The sequence below is a fragment of the Cynara cardunculus genome, assembly GCF_001531365.2.
Source record: "Cynara cardunculus var. scolymus isolate 2C chromosome LG 15, CcrdV1, whole genome shotgun sequence".
Taxonomy (NCBI): Eukaryota; Viridiplantae; Streptophyta; class Magnoliopsida; order Asterales; family Asteraceae; genus Cynara; species Cynara cardunculus.
The window spans coordinates 20,043,931-20,061,122 of record NC_037542.1 but is presented as its reverse complement, the minus strand read 5'-3'; the positions used below and the strand labels follow the sequence as shown (position 1 = coordinate 20,061,122).

The window sequence follows — 17,192 nt, the reverse complement described above, 5'->3', positions numbered from 1 at the left end:
CAGGGGACGAAACGACAGCGTTTCACACTTACGGAGTTATTGTAGTCGCTTTTGGAACAAATCTCTCTCCGTCTTCAGACCAAAACGAAGGCTTTCTGCAGATTTCAACCGCAGCCATGGCGATGCAAGCTGGAATGGGGTTTTCCAAGATCATAATCTTAGTCGGAGCAGGTTTCTTTTTTGATAGTATACTTATATGCATATCAGTTCTGTACATATATGTATATATACTTGATCCGTATTTATCAGATCTTTTAGATTTCAATCCCTAATATGTCTGCGTTTACGAGAGAGAGAGGGATTGAATTGATGTAAATATGGGCGTCTTGTGTTTGTAGGGTACACTGGTACGTTGATGCTGAAAAATGGTAAACTTTCTGATGTACTGGGCGAACTTCAGGTAAAATTATACTGTTATGATTCTCCGTAAACATTGAAGCACCTTTAATGACGTAKATTTGAACAATTTTGTAAGAATCGATGTACATCTGAGGTTAAATACTCCAMTTTTAGTTAMTTRTAGAATTTTATGTTTGGAAACGAGTTTTGATTTTTAAAGTGGGCAGGCTTTGGTGAAAGGATATGAAGAAAAGCAGGGGGGTGGAGCTGAAATTGATCATTCGGATGCAATTGCTGCCCAGGTACTACTCTCGTAATAAGCTGTTTATGCTTCAACTAGACTTGGACCTATTCTCTTCGATATATGTTGTTATGCCCGACACTCCAAACTGTGGGACATTTCTTCTTGTCTAGCCTCCGTGGAGGGGGCGGTGTTAGTGTTTTACACGACTGACCTATTCTCTTCGTATATGTTGGAACCTCGTTTCACTCCTCGAGGGCACTTTTGGAGAGCAGTTTGATGGGGTTCGATATATCTGATGGCTTATTTATTTATCATTTTTTTGACAACTAGAAGGTAACCTGATTTGAACAGCTAGGCAGAACCTTGATGGCATGCCTAGCATGTATCTATCACAAAATCAGAATGATGGGATTCATTAAGAAGAGATGCAAATACCTACATAATTTTGGCAAGCTCTTAGATGAGGTCATTAGGCTACATTGTTTCGTGGATTTTGCAAAACCAAACTTGTCATGACATCCTCAGCAAGGTTTTTTCCCAGAGTTTGACATTGGTTTAGCTGTTATTTGATTTAGTTAGATGCTTGATCATTTGGGCTGGAGGTTATAGTTGCAACCTGGAAATTCATGTCCCAATGGCTGTCTTCATACAGAGAAATGTTGAAACTTCAACACTGCCAAGTTAAACTAATTGTGTTTATTCACAAGTATATGTTTATCATCTTTCACAGTAACAAAATTTGCAGGTTCGTCGATTAGCAATGGAAGTTAGACAGATGGCTTCGTCAAGGCAGATCACTGTTCTGAATGGTGGTTCTAGTGGTATGTCCCCTCAGTCACCTCACACGTTTCTAATGCATTTCAAGTGCTTGCTTTAGGATTCATATTGCCATGCATTTCATGTATTTTTATTGTAATTGATTATATGTCTTATACCTTGGTGGACCACTATTGAGGCAACTATCAATTGCTTGTTGATAAAACTCAATTTGAGTTTCTTTGATCGCACATTTAATGTTGATGCAGGTAATGTAACATCTTTAGTGGTACCAGTTGCTACCTTGGGAGCTGTGGGTTATGGATACATGTGGTGGAAGGTTTGATTGTGTTTTCCTGTTCTCCAAATTTTGCATACCGGCTTAAATGGTTAATTTAATTTGTTTTGGATTTATTGTGCATATTCAGTAATCAAATGCAATTGATGTCTTGCACTCACACACATGCCAAAAGCAAATCTATAGAGAATGAAGATAAAATGAATTGTTTTGTTCTTACTCAAAACTTAACATTTTTTTTGTAAATGTGTGTAAATTTGGGTTGCTGTAAAGTGTGTAGAACTTGACAATATCTTTCTGTTGATGTGTATTCAGGGTTTTTCATTCTCAGATCTCATGTATGTGACAAAGCAAAATATGGCAACTGCTGTCTCAAACTTGACAAAACATCTGGAACAAGTGTCAGATGCCCTTGCTGTAAGTTTCTACTAGAGAGTTTCTACTAGAGAGATTAAGGGTATTCCTTATATTATCTGAATTTTTCCTTGCCATGCATATCAAAGTTTCTTAATGAATTAACTATGCTCTGAAGGATCGTATTTCTCAGCACTCATCTTTATTCCTAAACCAAAACCAAACCAAACCAAACACACTTAGTAAGTGTATGTCCTACTTGGAAGCAGGGTCTTGAGATGAGATGTACACAGACCTGTCCTCTACCCGAAAGAGTAGAATGATTGTGTCTGTGAAAATAAAATTGGAGATGCGGGGGATTGAACCCTTGTACCTCTCTTGTGCAAAGCGAGCGCCCTACCATTTGAGCTGCATCCCCGCCCTATTAGAAGCAAAACACCAAACAACACTGTGATAATGTTTTTATTCATATGCATAGTTTCTTGTTTGTTATACCCTTTTATGTTCGCTCACTTACATGCACATAACCTTGGTTCACTTCTACACTTCTATTGGTTCTTTTTGGAGGGTATATTAGTAAAGGTTTTGAGCAGACACCCTGAGTAATTGATAGTATCCTATATGGGTATCTGCAGGACTTTTGAGTGATTAGACTTATCTTAACAGTTATGACAGTCTTCAATTTGCACAACTTATAACCTATTTGTCATGGTTTGCCATCACACAAATTAAGTTCTAGGTGTAGGATTGTCAATGCGAGGGAGGGGGTATATTTGAGTTCTCAGTTTTGTCATATCATGTCTGAGCAGAGCACTTATCATATGTGCAAATATAGCATGTGAGTGGTATGAATTGTCTTCAGGTGAAGCCTGGAGTCAAAATTTGTTAAACTGAAGAGGATGCATATACAGATATCCTTCTTCCTGAAACTACAGGAACCAACTAAAGCTAAAACTAATCCAACCCCAAATTGAAAATGTTGATACCGTCCTATGCTGTTAATAACGGTGTAATAGCGGTTCGCGGTCCTGGAAGGAATTGTGGTGGTTAAATTGTGGTCCTAAATAGTGGTGCCGAGAATTGCGGTGCGATTTACCATTAATTGCTGTTTTTCTACAGAAAATAGCAGTCTGCGTAATCACTATTTGTGGCTGGGCTTTTTTTTCCTTCTAACCAGCTTATATTGGACCTATTTAAATGATTTGGGCTTTATTTTGGACTTGGACTTGTTTTTTTAATGATTTAAATCATTTAACCCATCTATTTATCTTTATCGGTCTACGATTATTTGATTTAGATTTTCAACATCATCCAGCATCCACCCATGTTTCCTAAATCCCTCCACCATCATTCTAAGTCTATTAGTGAATTTCTTTTTTTTTTTGGACTATTAGTCTATTAGTGAATTTCTTTTTTATATTGATTACACATAATATGTTTAAGATATTTATATTGTATAATATATATATATATATATATATATATTCATATATATATATATTAATATATTATGTATATAATTCTAAATATTTATATGAACTGCTATTTTTGGACCGCTATACTACCACTTTACCACCATGATAACCTCTACTTCAAATCATAGTACCGACCGCAATTTGGTATTTTGACCGCTGTAACAACATAGATACCGTCGAAACTGAACCCCCCCTGCAACTGAGAAACTGTGCAAATCCACAAGAATACTAAAAACACCTACAAGCAAACGCCTGACCCTACCTACCACCAGAACTGAAACCTGAAAACCAGACCTTGGAAAGACTGCAACCAACACTAAATAAATGGCTGAAAGCAATGACAACAAAAGCTTGAGTGACCTGCAAAGAGCAGCATCGATGTTAAGATCTGTGATGAAAGTTGACGAGTCCTGAAACATAACCCCCATCTGGAACTGAAGTTGATGACCACTGAAGATGACCATTTTGTCAGTAAGAGAGATCAAGAACAAAAATAGAGAGAGTTTAGGGGGAGTGGCACTGAGGCGACGAAACAAGAAGACAAAACCTGATGTAAAATTGTGGGAAGGTGATGAAGGATCTTGATATAACTAGATAAGATGATTTTGACAATTTTTAACTGTGTTAATTGCTTTGCATCTGGTTTCCCATTAAGGATTTAGAAGTATTATTGACCCCAATTTTCAGTGTCCAAGATACTTCTAAGCTGTAGGTGTTCAGGGAAATTTTATAAGACTATTTTAATTCACATCTTGTAATCATGTTCAACATGCTCCATCCAGAGAAGTCCTTCTTAAGCATTTATAATTTGATCATCCATCATACACCTGATGACTAAAATTCTTATTTTTCTTGAGTCTTTTGGGCAAAATGTAGTATTTTTGCCTTGTATGCAGTTTATAATGAAAGTTATCCATGCTCTGTGGATAGGGCTTTACTTCAAAAACATCTCCTTAAGCAATTAATACAAGGTGTTCAGTAATGTGCTTGAAACTTCAATTCAACATTATGAATTATGGCTTCCAAATGGATGACTGTTAACCGATAGATTTTTTTCTTTTAGTTATCTGCCCTTTTCAATCTGCAAATGCTGTGGCATCTTATTCCCTAAACTGACATCTTTTTTCTTTGTAAACATGATTCTTAAATTCTGTTTCTTGGCTGTTGTTCCATGTTACATCTAAATCGATGTTTTTCTTACATCTTTAACTGTTTTCTCCTAATCAGGCAGCCAAGAAACACTTGACACAGAGGATCGAGAACTTGGATGGAAAACTGGATCAGCAAGTGGAAATATCAAAGTTGATTAAAAGTGAGGTAAATTTGTTAGGCCGAATCTTTAGACCAATGTAAATAATTTCTATCAGGATTGGCTTAAGCATGGTATGAGGTTGGTCTGGAGGAGAATGTGGTTGGTATTTGCATTGATTTGGAAGCAATGACAATAGGTCAATGAGGGAAGTCTAGCTTCTGTTATGAACTTACTATTGAAATATTATTGACTTGAACTTGTGAAACAGGTGACTGATGTCCGTGATGATCTTTCCCAAATAGGCTACGACTTGGATTCACTAAATAGAATGGTTTCTGGTCTGGTGAGCGTTCTTTCATGCAATGTCTGTAATTGAGCATTGTTACGGAACAAGGCTTTTGTTTGCCTTGTTTTAGATGTTAGTCAAATTATTGAAAAATAACCAATACAATTAAATGACGGAGAATGTGAACAGAAGACCGTAGAAAGGGTCAATAAATTATTTACTCAAGAACTGCAGTTTTTGTTTCAGTATATTTAACACTTTTATGCGGAGGACACGTAACCCATATACACCATTATTCAAATGTACTTTTTGTACATTAAATAGGTTATTGGATTTTTTGCTGCTATTTCGATGGGACTGCTTAGCTTTTATGACGGGGCATTCCAGACCAGTGGCTTTTATTGCAGGCACCGCCTCATTTGATATATGTCCCTGAAGGATATATTATGTTGATGGCTTACCTTTATTTTTCGTAGAAAGTTACTTCAATTGTTACTTGAAAACATTATACCTTTCCTTTTGTTGCCTTGCCTACTATGAACTTATCTGCATATATGAGCTTTCAGAACTTGGTAACTCCTTGTTTTATTTCAATTCTTTTAACACACCTTATCATTTCCCTGCAGAATGGCAAGATAATGACATTGGAAGAGAAGCAGGTAAAAAACTATCATATCTTCTATGATCTCAAAAAGATAAGTATTTCAATATGCACTTGGCTCCAGCCCATCCCCCCTCCCCCTCAACACCGGGTATCATCTTAAAAAGAAAATATTAGTTGTGTTGTTCGTTAGGTTGGACAATACTTATAGGAGTACTCTTACTGACTCCATATTGCCAGCCAGTGATATCTAGCCTCCTAAGTCAGATACCCTCAGATATCTTTCTCATTTTTTGTCTCGTCTCTGAACTCTTGACTCTGGCTTCTCCCATCTTCAAGTAATAAGTTGCTGTTATGTTCTCTTTCTTCTGGACCTGGTTCTCTTTTCCTCTATCAATGGTTGTCTTTTACTTTTACACTGTAATCAGATTCATCTCATCTTTGCCCCTTTGCTTTTGCGTTCATTTATAGTAAACACCAAGGTAGCATTGTTTTTTTTTCACAATCTTTTATTTGTTTTTGCATGCTAGAAGTTTAAATTAATGTAATTGAATAATCATTACTAATCTACTAGAATTCTGTTATTCAATGAGAAGGAAAAACATGTTTTTTTCCGTTCAATTTTAGAATGCTAAAATGAAACTGACTATCACACAAATCATGTTTTCGTGAAGGAAAACGGAAAACAATTATACTTTTTTTGCTCTGACTCATCTAATTGTATACTGTCCCTCTGTAGTAGCTGTGTTGTATCTGGATGTGATTCATTTGGCATTTATTTTTATATTTTCTGTTTGGAAAATGGCATGCTTCATGCCATAAGGCCCATAACCACAAGTTGGATTTGGCCTTCGAACTTATTTAACTCCACTCAGTTTGTCACTTACTGCCATTCAGTATGAAGGAGATATATAGAGTTATGCATGTTTGTAAAGCAGAAGTGTTATTGATACAATTTGATAGCCTTACAAGGTCTTACAAACCTATAAACAGTGAAAACACCTTCCAAATCATTAATTGTCATCTTTCCATTGAACCCTTTAAATAGCTATTAGTTTTCAAACTTAAAAAGATCACAACGTGGGGAAGGACTTTCAAATCTCTTTAGTTTCAACTACTGTAGGTTCTACTATCAACACCTCACGCACAGTTTAATATCTGAATTTTGACCATAATTCTCTAGGGCAACTCATGGGGTTGCTTTTCATTTCTCTTCCATTTATGTTGGTCCATATAAATCAATCTTCCTGAGAGATAGACAGATGTGTGCTCGTGTGCCTACAAACATACACACACATATGTATATATAGAGAGAGATGTGTACCGGGTTGCGCACCATTTATGAGGTTATGACACCCTGAACAGGTGGGTCATTGCAATGGCCGGTTTCAGTTATTTTTTAATATTCATTACCTTGGGGGTTTGTTAAGATTCACCAGTCACGTATTTTAAGCAGTTAATTATTTCAATGGTGATTGGTTTAATTGTTTTTATAGTCGGCACACTTACGTTTTTCTTTCTTCTGTAAATAGGATCTGACTAACCTTGGAGTGTGGTACCTCTGCAACAAGGCTGATGGAAATAAGATCTCTGGCAAGGCACAGGTGAGATCACTGTTCTTATCTGCTACTTTTAGTTTGTTTCATATCAATGGACAAGAAGGTGATACAACTACAGAGTTGCATCACTAAACCAGAACAAAGGGAAAAGGGAAAATTATAGAGCACGAAAATCTAGTGGCCACCTAGTGCTAGAAGTTGAAATTTTGGGTTGTTTTAGCCATGTTATTCTTATAGGTTCACTATACCCCTACTCACACTAGACCTGTTTTAGCCATCAGAAAATGGAAACTCCCAGCCTGTTTGTTGCTACTTTAGAGAATGAAATTGTTATACATACAACTAGATCGATCTCATAAATATTATATCTATGATCATGCTACATGTCAACAGGATGAAAATTGACACATGACTTACATATTTATCATAAAAATTTATGATGTAAATGTTATGCACCATGGAGTGGACTTCTAACTCACACAATCTATCAATTTATCATGGCTGGCGACTCATTGTTGTTGTTTCTTCTCTTCTAGCACTATTCAGTTGGCTTGTATCGTCTAACCTGCATCAACTGAACTTGCATTATCTATTCTCTATTATAAAGCATTTAGGTTTTACCTCTTGAAAACTCTTTATTTTCAAGAATACAAGTATTAAAGCATTATGTATAAATGAATAATGCATAAAAAAAATCTTTCAGTTCTTACAATATTCTTGTTTTGCTCTCTGTAAACAATAAGAATGGAAGCTTGAAAGGTTTTTGGAAACTCATATTACCCTTTTCATATGAACTGCTCAAGTTTTGGAAACCCACAAATTTATCTCAGTTTAAAAAAAATCTAAATTATCTTAAATGTAATTTATTTTTTAATTAAAAAAATTATATAAACAAACGGATAATCCATATTGATATATAGAGGTGGGTTATTAGACAACCTCTTACATTTGTACAACCAATACAACTCAATCTCAACCGTCCATTTAATTTGATGAATATGTAATTTATAGAAGTTTTTGATTATTTCCTAATATAAAGTATTAATCATAATTAATAAACTGTATTCATCTTCCATAAATAATTAAATCATAATAAATGAACTCTCATTATTTCCATAAATATTTCAATTTATTGGGTTGCATTGGTTGTACAAATGCGATAAGTTGTATTTGAAACAAACTCTATTCTACAATATTTTATATATATTGGATTGTTTTAGCCATGTTATTCAATTTTGGGTTGTTTTAGTCATGTTATTCAATTTATTCAATATATTGGGTTGTTTTAGACAAGAAGGTGATACAACTACAGAGTTGCATCACTAAACTAGAACAAAGGGAAAATTAGAGAGCACGAAAATCTAGTGGCCACCTAGTGCTAGAAGTTGAAATTTTTGGTTGTTTTAGCCATGTTATTCAATTTATTGGGTTGCATTGGTTCCATAAATAAATATATATATATATATATATATATATTTCAGTTTTTTAAAATCGGTGTTCAAATTTTCAATCATGAGAAATATTTCTACAATATTTTTACTATATTATGCAACATTTACAACTTATTACATATGTGCAAATTATTAATACTTTGAACTTTAGAAAACTAAGGGGATGTTTGGTAGTTTTTTCATCAAGTCCTGTATGGGTAAAGCTATCGGTAGGGATTAAGATGTCTACATAGATAAAACTCAACTATTGTTTGTTCATTGTGCTGAATAAACTGTCTCAACGATAAAATTACCATTTTACCCATACCATTTGTTTAGTTTTATTTTCCTTATAACTTCAAGAACACTAGTTGTATAAATACAAATCTCAGGCAAGGTTCAATCCCTCATCATCTTCTTCAACAAACTTTCTGCCATATATACAGATGTCAATGATGAAAAACCAATTTTTACAAGCTCCTGGGTACCAAATCAACTTCTATCAAAATCCCATTTCCATTAAAACGTCAAAAAAAACTGTTAACGTCGAATCAAAATCCCCATCTCTCATAAACATCCGTAATTTTATCAACGCCACCAAATTACACACTAAAATCACATAATTTGATAAACTAAAACATTTAACTCAGGCACAAAGAAGCTTTCCTCAGTGTTGGAATCATCTTCCCTGGTTTGATTTCCAACCCTATCTGCTGCTTGGTAGAGAGCAATCACTACTCCTTTATGTTCTTTCAATGATTCAGTCACAAGTCGGTTTGATTCCCAACCCTACAGAGGTTTCCATGGCTGGAACTGAAAAAGAAAAAAGAATACGAGGGAGCCGTGATTTGGTAAGGGAACAGGTGAGGCAGGAGGCAGGGGCAGATGAAGGGAGATGGGGGCTGTTGGTGGTGCTGCAGGGGATAAGAAGAAGATGAGGGTTAAGATGTGGCAAGGAAAGGAATGTTTGATGAGGCTACGGTTTTGAGAGAAGAGGAAGAGAGAAGGATAGGGTGGGAAAGCTTAGAGCTTAACGGATACAAGAAAAATGGATGAGCTTAGCGAATAAGCATTTTGCTTACCAGTTAAGTCACAACCAAACATGTTTATATGGCTTACCGAATAAGCTATATAGGTCATTAAGCCTATTAAGTCAATAACCAAAAGCCCCCAACTCAATAACCAATTGATAAACATGCTCAAATACAAGCATTGAACCCTATTAATAAGGGCAAAATGCTCCATAAAACTGATAACCAACAGAGTACTCTCTCTTTCTCAAAACCACACAAATCCATAAAATAAAATCGAGAAGACGAAATAGAGATGTAATGCTCTGCATTGTGCTTGTACACTTCTAGCTGTATTCTATTCAATACAAATCGATTTGGTGAATTCTGATCAAAACCTTCATACTAGCATCAGATTTAGTTTATGGCTTATTCTTGTAACTACATCTTTTATCATTGACCTGTAAATGGCTTATAATGTTTTCCCGCCTCTTGATTACCTGCCCTGTACTCTGATTATGATTGCTTATTTCTCTTCAATAATCACAACAGGAACAATTCCGACTTGCTGGTAAATCCTTTGCTGGTTATCTCACGTCTGGGGGAATGCTAAATCTTGAGGTTACTTGCTCTCTCTTCCACTTCTACATTCTATAAAGATTTGCATGAAAATGTTGCCATGCCTTAGTTTGTGGCATAGTATTTGAATGAACATACACATGACAGTTTTATCGCGGATGCATCACTCTTTAATGGAAAAATAAAATTCAATGGCAATTATAGATCCTCGGAGGCAATTCCGATTTCTTATATATAGCCAGAACGGCCCTCACAAATTGCAAATACTAATTTGTTAAGCTTCACATTTGTTATGGCTCGGGCCTTTTATGGGGTTCCGTCAAGCTAGCTATATGTTGTGTATTATTTATCTATTTATTCATTCACCCCATGTATGTCATTTTGCAAGTTTTCACATTCAGTTAACTAAATACAAAATGAAAATAATTTCCATAAACAAAAAGATTCTCAATGCCGTTGGTGCAGCTTTTTCCTTTGCGCAAACTACTCCTTTCATAATATATTGCTAATTCTCAATACTATGGTTATGTGTATTTGTGGATTTTTGGCCCGTCATGATAACGAACCACAAGATAGAATGGTTTCATATGAGTATATGACATATTTCTTTCCATGTGATATCATTCTTTTCCAGGGCGTGAAGGAAATTGCCGACACTTTAGACTCAGATGATGGTTCCTTGGGGTCGGACAAACAACCAAGAAGGCTGACCAGGTATTTACATCACCTGCATTCTTGTACCCAAATAAAGTCTTGTTTTCAGTACAAACTCCCCTTGGCTTGATCCCTTGTTTGTTCCACATTATCTCTTGAGCTTTCTGAATCCAAAATCCAGTCACTTGAGAAGCAACTGTTGTTATGGCATTTTATGCATATTTTGACTCTTTACACATCCATTGTCTCATGGGAATTTTATTCACTCAAGTGAATGAGTCATCTATTCGTCATGTCGTTTCGTTGTCTAACAATTTTACTTGATCAAATTAAAAAAATTAAATTGCAGGCCCGGAACCAATTCTAGGGGTATGTTCATTTGAGAACCGTGAGAACCAACTATTTATGAATTATTCGTAATGAATATGGTGATAGATATTCATCATAAATATCATGAATAGTTGGTTCTCACGATTCTCAAAATATTTATGGTTCTTAACTCCCACCAATTCTAATCATTAGATTATTTATGGGGAAATTGACCAAAATACCCGATCTCCCTAAAAGTAAAATTGGTCGGAAAGATTTGCTATTTTGGCCAATTTCGCTTACTTATGTCTACAGTGACCATTGACTTGTACCTTGTGAGAAAGTTGTACTTTATGGTAAGCTCTCAAAAATCTTCATATGCTCATGATGATCTTGTTCTGCCATCGTTATGAAACAGGAAAAATACGGTCAAATTCAGTTCTTGAACGGAACAAAGAGGATATAGTGAAGATTACGAAAGATACAAGTCGTATACACAACGTGCATGATACTTATATATTCTTTATGCCCAATAAGCGAAAGCGTTGGAATGTAGTTTAATCATTTCGTGGGTGGTATATATGTATATACCTTGAAAGATGCATAAAGCTACGATTTGTCGCTGCGTGTTGTAGTGATGTTTTTATCTATGGTGAACGTATGTATGCATTTGGAGTTGATCATACCCATGAAGACATTGTAAATTGTTTTTCGATGCACAAATTTTGCGTAAATCGGCTTTTAAATGCACAAATCAATTTTGGTTGACATAGCTAAAGATCTATAACCATATGCAAGAATAAGTGGATAACTTTTGTTACCATAAATTAAACAAAAAAATAATAAAATTTAACAGATTACTCAACTGGTAAGTTGGTCGTTAGTTCAACTGATAATAAAATTCAATCCATCGGGGCTCCCCTCCATACGTCACCATTCGAGTTCTTCCGAAGCGACTAAAGTTTTTTGACTGTTCTTCAGGACCTCATAGGACTAATCAAGATACGTGCAAGATGGTCCATATTCCCGTGGTTAACTAGAAAAGGTTGTGGTTTACTTTTTGGTGGTCACTTGTTCAAGTTTTTTTAGCGTCATTAAAAGTTTGCATGGCGATAGACTTCAGGGTCTCATTTTTATAGACGATTAGGGTTTTAAATGGATTTTTATAAAATTATGATTTGAAAATTTGTTTCTTCTCATTAAGGTCTTAATTGGATTTTCATTAAGATAACATTCTCTATTTATTTATGAATAGTCTTGATATTTTTAGAGGGAAAATGTTGGAAAGATTAGTGGTGGTTGAGATTGAAATGAAATTACTAACAACACTTTTGGGTTCGTTTACTCATATGTTTACTAGTAGCTAATTTACTGGATAAGATTGTAGTTCATCAAAACAGTATCGTATGCAATAATTTATCCAATAAACGCTTACCAGGTAATAGTCGTCACCCTCACTTATCGAATAAAACTCTTGGTAAGATACTTGAATGTTTTTATCTTTTAATATGATGTGATACAGTAATTGTTGTTGATTCAACCTCTGAAATCTTTAATAATATTTGTTACTATAATATAACAGTTATAAATATCAAATAAATAACAACATAAGGAATATATATAAATTGAAAAAGAAAAAAAAATGCAAATTAATCTTTTTTTTATAAAAACAAATAATATCAAACTATATTCATTTTCTAATTGGGCTTGGGCCTCATTGTAACGGGTATATAATTGTTTATCTTCATTATGGTTATTTAGAGGTTGTTTGATACAAAATAATTAAATGGCTTTCATGATATATAATTGTTTGATAATTGATTACAATAGGCATTGAATGATTAAGAGAGGCTCGGGATGCAAAATCATTCAGAGAATTTTGAAACCATTAAGAGGCAGACTTTTTTTTTTGTCAAACAAAATTCACCTCTTAATGATTCAGATGTTGTCTTTTAATGAAACTATTAAGAGGTAAACAAACAACCCCTTAATACCATTTTGTTTGATTTTATGTCATATTAGATTGTTTAGATAAAACTTTTTGTTCATCATAAAAATATAAATTAATCTGAGTCGTATTGATTTCTCTTGAATAAATAAATTCATTTCTGATCCATTTTACTTTGTTTGAGGTTGTCTCTCTTCATTATGGTTAGAGTATCGGTTCATATAATATTGAATTCCACTGACGTTTGTCTTAAATTTTTCGAGCCTAAATCGATGTCATCAATTTCTTTTGTGATAGTGATAGCGATCAAATACTAAATCTAAACTTAAAGGTTTCTAAAAGAGGAAATGCTAGGATTCTGTATCTGTCCTGATAGTGTTGTGCTTATTTAAGAAAGAGAGAGAGAGAGAAAAAAAAAAACTTTGGGGATACGTAGTCAATGGCCTATAAGGAAGAAATCTCCACTGTTTTTGCTCTTCTTTTTGGCCTCTGGGCTTTTTGACTGTCCAACTCAATATCTTAAAATACAAGTCATCTTATCTGCTTTTCGTGAAAAAATACCAATATCAATCGTAACATAAACTAATTTTTAAATCTACATAACAAAACTAAATACTATTTTTCAAGGACACTAACTTCATTATGTAACCAAAGGGTCTTTGGCCTAGCGGTATCGTAATCTTTGGTCTCCTAAGAGGTCAGGGGTTCAAACTTCACCAAAGATGAGAAAAATGTATGAGTTTATTTATTGTATTTATTGTATATAAATATTATATACTTAAAAAAAAACCAGTATCTATATTTAAACTTGCCATACTCCTTATATTAAATCCTATATGGTTTCCAAAATTTTAAACCACATATTATTGTTTATTAAAGTATTTACAAAACCCCAACATACAAAAACAAAAACCCATGTATTATGATATATGTCATTGGGTAGAATCAAAATGACATATTCATACATATCTCTTTTTATTTTTTAAATATTTAAAAAGGAATAATTGTTTATCTATCTTATCGGGTGAACATGATAAGGATGGAGAATCTTACCTAGCAGCGAGGGAGAAGTTTTACCCAGTAAGCTTACTAACAATTTTTTTTTAATGACCAACAATATTACTCAATAAAATGGGAGTAGTTACTTTTGCAGGTAAGTGTTTATCAGATAAATATATCAGTAAATGAGCCATTAAAATTAAATTTCCTTTATTTATTATTACTAGAAGGATACTTGCGCAATACAGCGAGATAAATTTCGATTTTAATGTTTAGTTTTTATTTTTTGTCTCTATCGATATAATACGATTTTATGTGGTTTTGAGAAAGCGGTAGTGTTTTTATTTTTGAATGAAATATAAATTTGAAGTAAAATAAATCGATATTAGTATCAAATTAACTATTTAATAGTTCTCGTTTTTTTTATGTAACTTCTTTAATTCAATTTAAATTAGATTTAATAACAAAGTAATTTATTTTTTTTGTTTAATAATATAATTTTTTATAAAGATAATAATTAAACATTCTGTTAAAACTCAATTATTCTCTCAATTATATTTTTGATTTTCTATATTTAAAATAGATGTTTATCTGCAATTAGTTACACGAATTTAAAAATGAAGCTTTAATAAGTTGTACTTACACAAAATTACCTGTAATCTTGAACTTTAAGTAATATACATCAATAAACAGTCTTCATGCATTAAAAATGATTTTTAAAATTTTTGTCAAATAATTTATAAGAAGAAATAGGACTTGTTCAAACTCAAAAAAGATAAGATGAAGTCATGGTCCTCAAGAGGCAATGAGAAACATCACCATCCATCATACTTCGTCAACTTAAGAGGGTCAAACTTTATAGGCTTCTTTCACCACAACCATTCAACAAAGCATACAACAAAAAATGGGTACAATAAATTAAATTATTATTTATTATTTATTATTTATTATTATTATTATTATTATTATTATTATTATTATTATTTAATTTTGTGAGGTGGGTTTGGTGGTATTTCTTTACATTGTTTTCATGACATTAATGAATGTTGCTCAAGATTCCCTTCAACAAAATATGGATTATTGTGTTCATCTCTCTACACAAAAAGATAACATCTCTTTATCAACTTTTTCTTTATTTTTCAATAAATATATGTGATTTTTATTGGTTTTTGGTCTAACGGTATGTGAGTCTTTGTTTTTTTAGGAGGTCAAGAGTTCAAATCTCGGTAAAGATGAGGAGGGTGTGTGGGTTTATTTGTTCTATTAGTCGTACATAAATATCATATACTTCAAAAAAATTGTCATGAAAGAAAATATAGAGAACTTTATTCTGAATTATCTATATTATATTATAAAATATTTGACAAAAACTCTTAAAACCATTTTTTATGCATGAAGTACTGTTTATTGATGCATGTTACTTAAAATTCAATATTACAAGTAAATTGTGCATAAGTACAACTTATTAAAACTTCATGTTTGAATTCGTGTAACTAACTGCAGATAAACATAATCAAATAGATAATAAACATCTCATTTTAAATTTAAAAAATCTAAAATATAATTAAGACAATCATTGAGTTCTAACAAAATACTTAATTATTATCTTTAAAAAAATTATATTATTAAACCAAAAAGTAAAAAAAAATGAATTAAAGAAATACACAAAAAAAAGAGAAATTTTAAATAGTTAATTTGATACCAATAACAATATTTTTTTTAGTTTTTTTATGATATATCTTTATAACATCGACTGAGATATAAATATATTAAAATTGATTTGTATCTCGCTGAATTGTGCGAGTATCTTTCTATTTTTTAATAAAGGGTTCAAGTTGAAATAACGTTTTCTTCTATTAGTTAGACCATTGAACAGAAAAGACGTAATATCTGAAAGTTTTTGATAAATAAGGATGTCTTTTTCAAGGGAATTTAGGATCAGTGCTTTTTCTACGGTATATAAATAGTAGGATTTCGTAGTTTGTATGTAACATTTATCATAGAGAACTAAATTTATTTTTGACTTTGAACGAAATTCTAACTTTTTCTCTTCTTTAAATGTCGATGTAACGTAACCTATTGCAAATTGAAATCAAGAGTAACCGAACGTCATAAATCATCAATTACGTTACTGATGAATTGAACATAACAAGGACCAATAATCTTACCCAGTAAGAGTGATGACAATATCCAATAGTCTTACCCGGTAAATGGAGGTGACGACTTTTACTCCGTTGGCGCTTACGAATAAATTGTCGCATACGATGTCTGTCTTGATATATATATATATATATATATATATATATATATAATGATATGATCCAAGTGAAAAGAAATTAAAAGTGAAGAAGGCAATAAAGAGAGAAATGGCAACGGGAATCATTGCATCCTCTTTAAATAGACTTGATTCATAAACAACCCATACTTTTCCAAAAGGATTTTTAATTTATACACTTTTTATTAAATATACCAAATAATTAATTCATGGATACATATTCCACTTTTGTATTAAATATCATGATAATATATGTATAAATAAGATGAAATCTGATATATTTCACTTCAAATTAAGATACAAATATACATGATTAGATTTTCGTGAGACTCGTAAAACCATAAAATAAAATTGAATCTTTACAGTAAAACATTGTATAGATGTAAAAAACACTGAACTTTTACAGCAAAAAAACTATGAAGATTTTACCTTCACAGTGTCTTGTTGTGAAAGTTTAGTGTTATTTATATGGTCTTACGAATCTTATAAAAACATGTTGGTCTCATATGATCCTATCTTTCTCTCTCTCTCTCTTTATATATATATATATATATATATATATATATATGATAAAATTGACATAAAAGAAGGTTATTAGAAAAGCATCACCAATATAAAAGATAAAGAACACGTTTCATTAAATTCAATTTAATACATCTAAAGTAATTATATTATTTTTGGTTAAATATTTATGTATATTCACCATTCTTGAAGATAGAATGAAAACAATTTCTCTCTCCACGTTTTATTATTTAATTTAAAAAAGAAAGGTGTAAATATTTGACTGTAAAAGTCAAAATTAGAAAAAAACCATTGTATAACCA

General features: G+C 32.6%; 1 protein-coding gene across 1 annotated transcript; it reads left to right on the top strand.

Moving 5' to 3' along the window:
• Positions 1–11,877, top strand: LOC112527351. Its single transcript, XM_025137952.1, has 13 exons — positions 1–171; positions 339–400; positions 567–641; positions 1,329–1,404; positions 1,609–1,679; positions 1,953–2,054; positions 4,694–4,783; positions 4,987–5,061; positions 5,631–5,663; positions 7,138–7,209; positions 10,157–10,225; positions 10,818–10,897; positions 11,565–11,877. Exons 1-13 carry the CDS (start codon positions 117–119, stop codon positions 11,590–11,592), a joined length of 888 nt encoding a protein of 295 aa, XP_024993720.1. The 5' UTR covers positions 1–116; the 3' UTR covers positions 11,593–11,877.
• Positions 11,878–17,192: the final 5,315 nt, after the last annotated feature.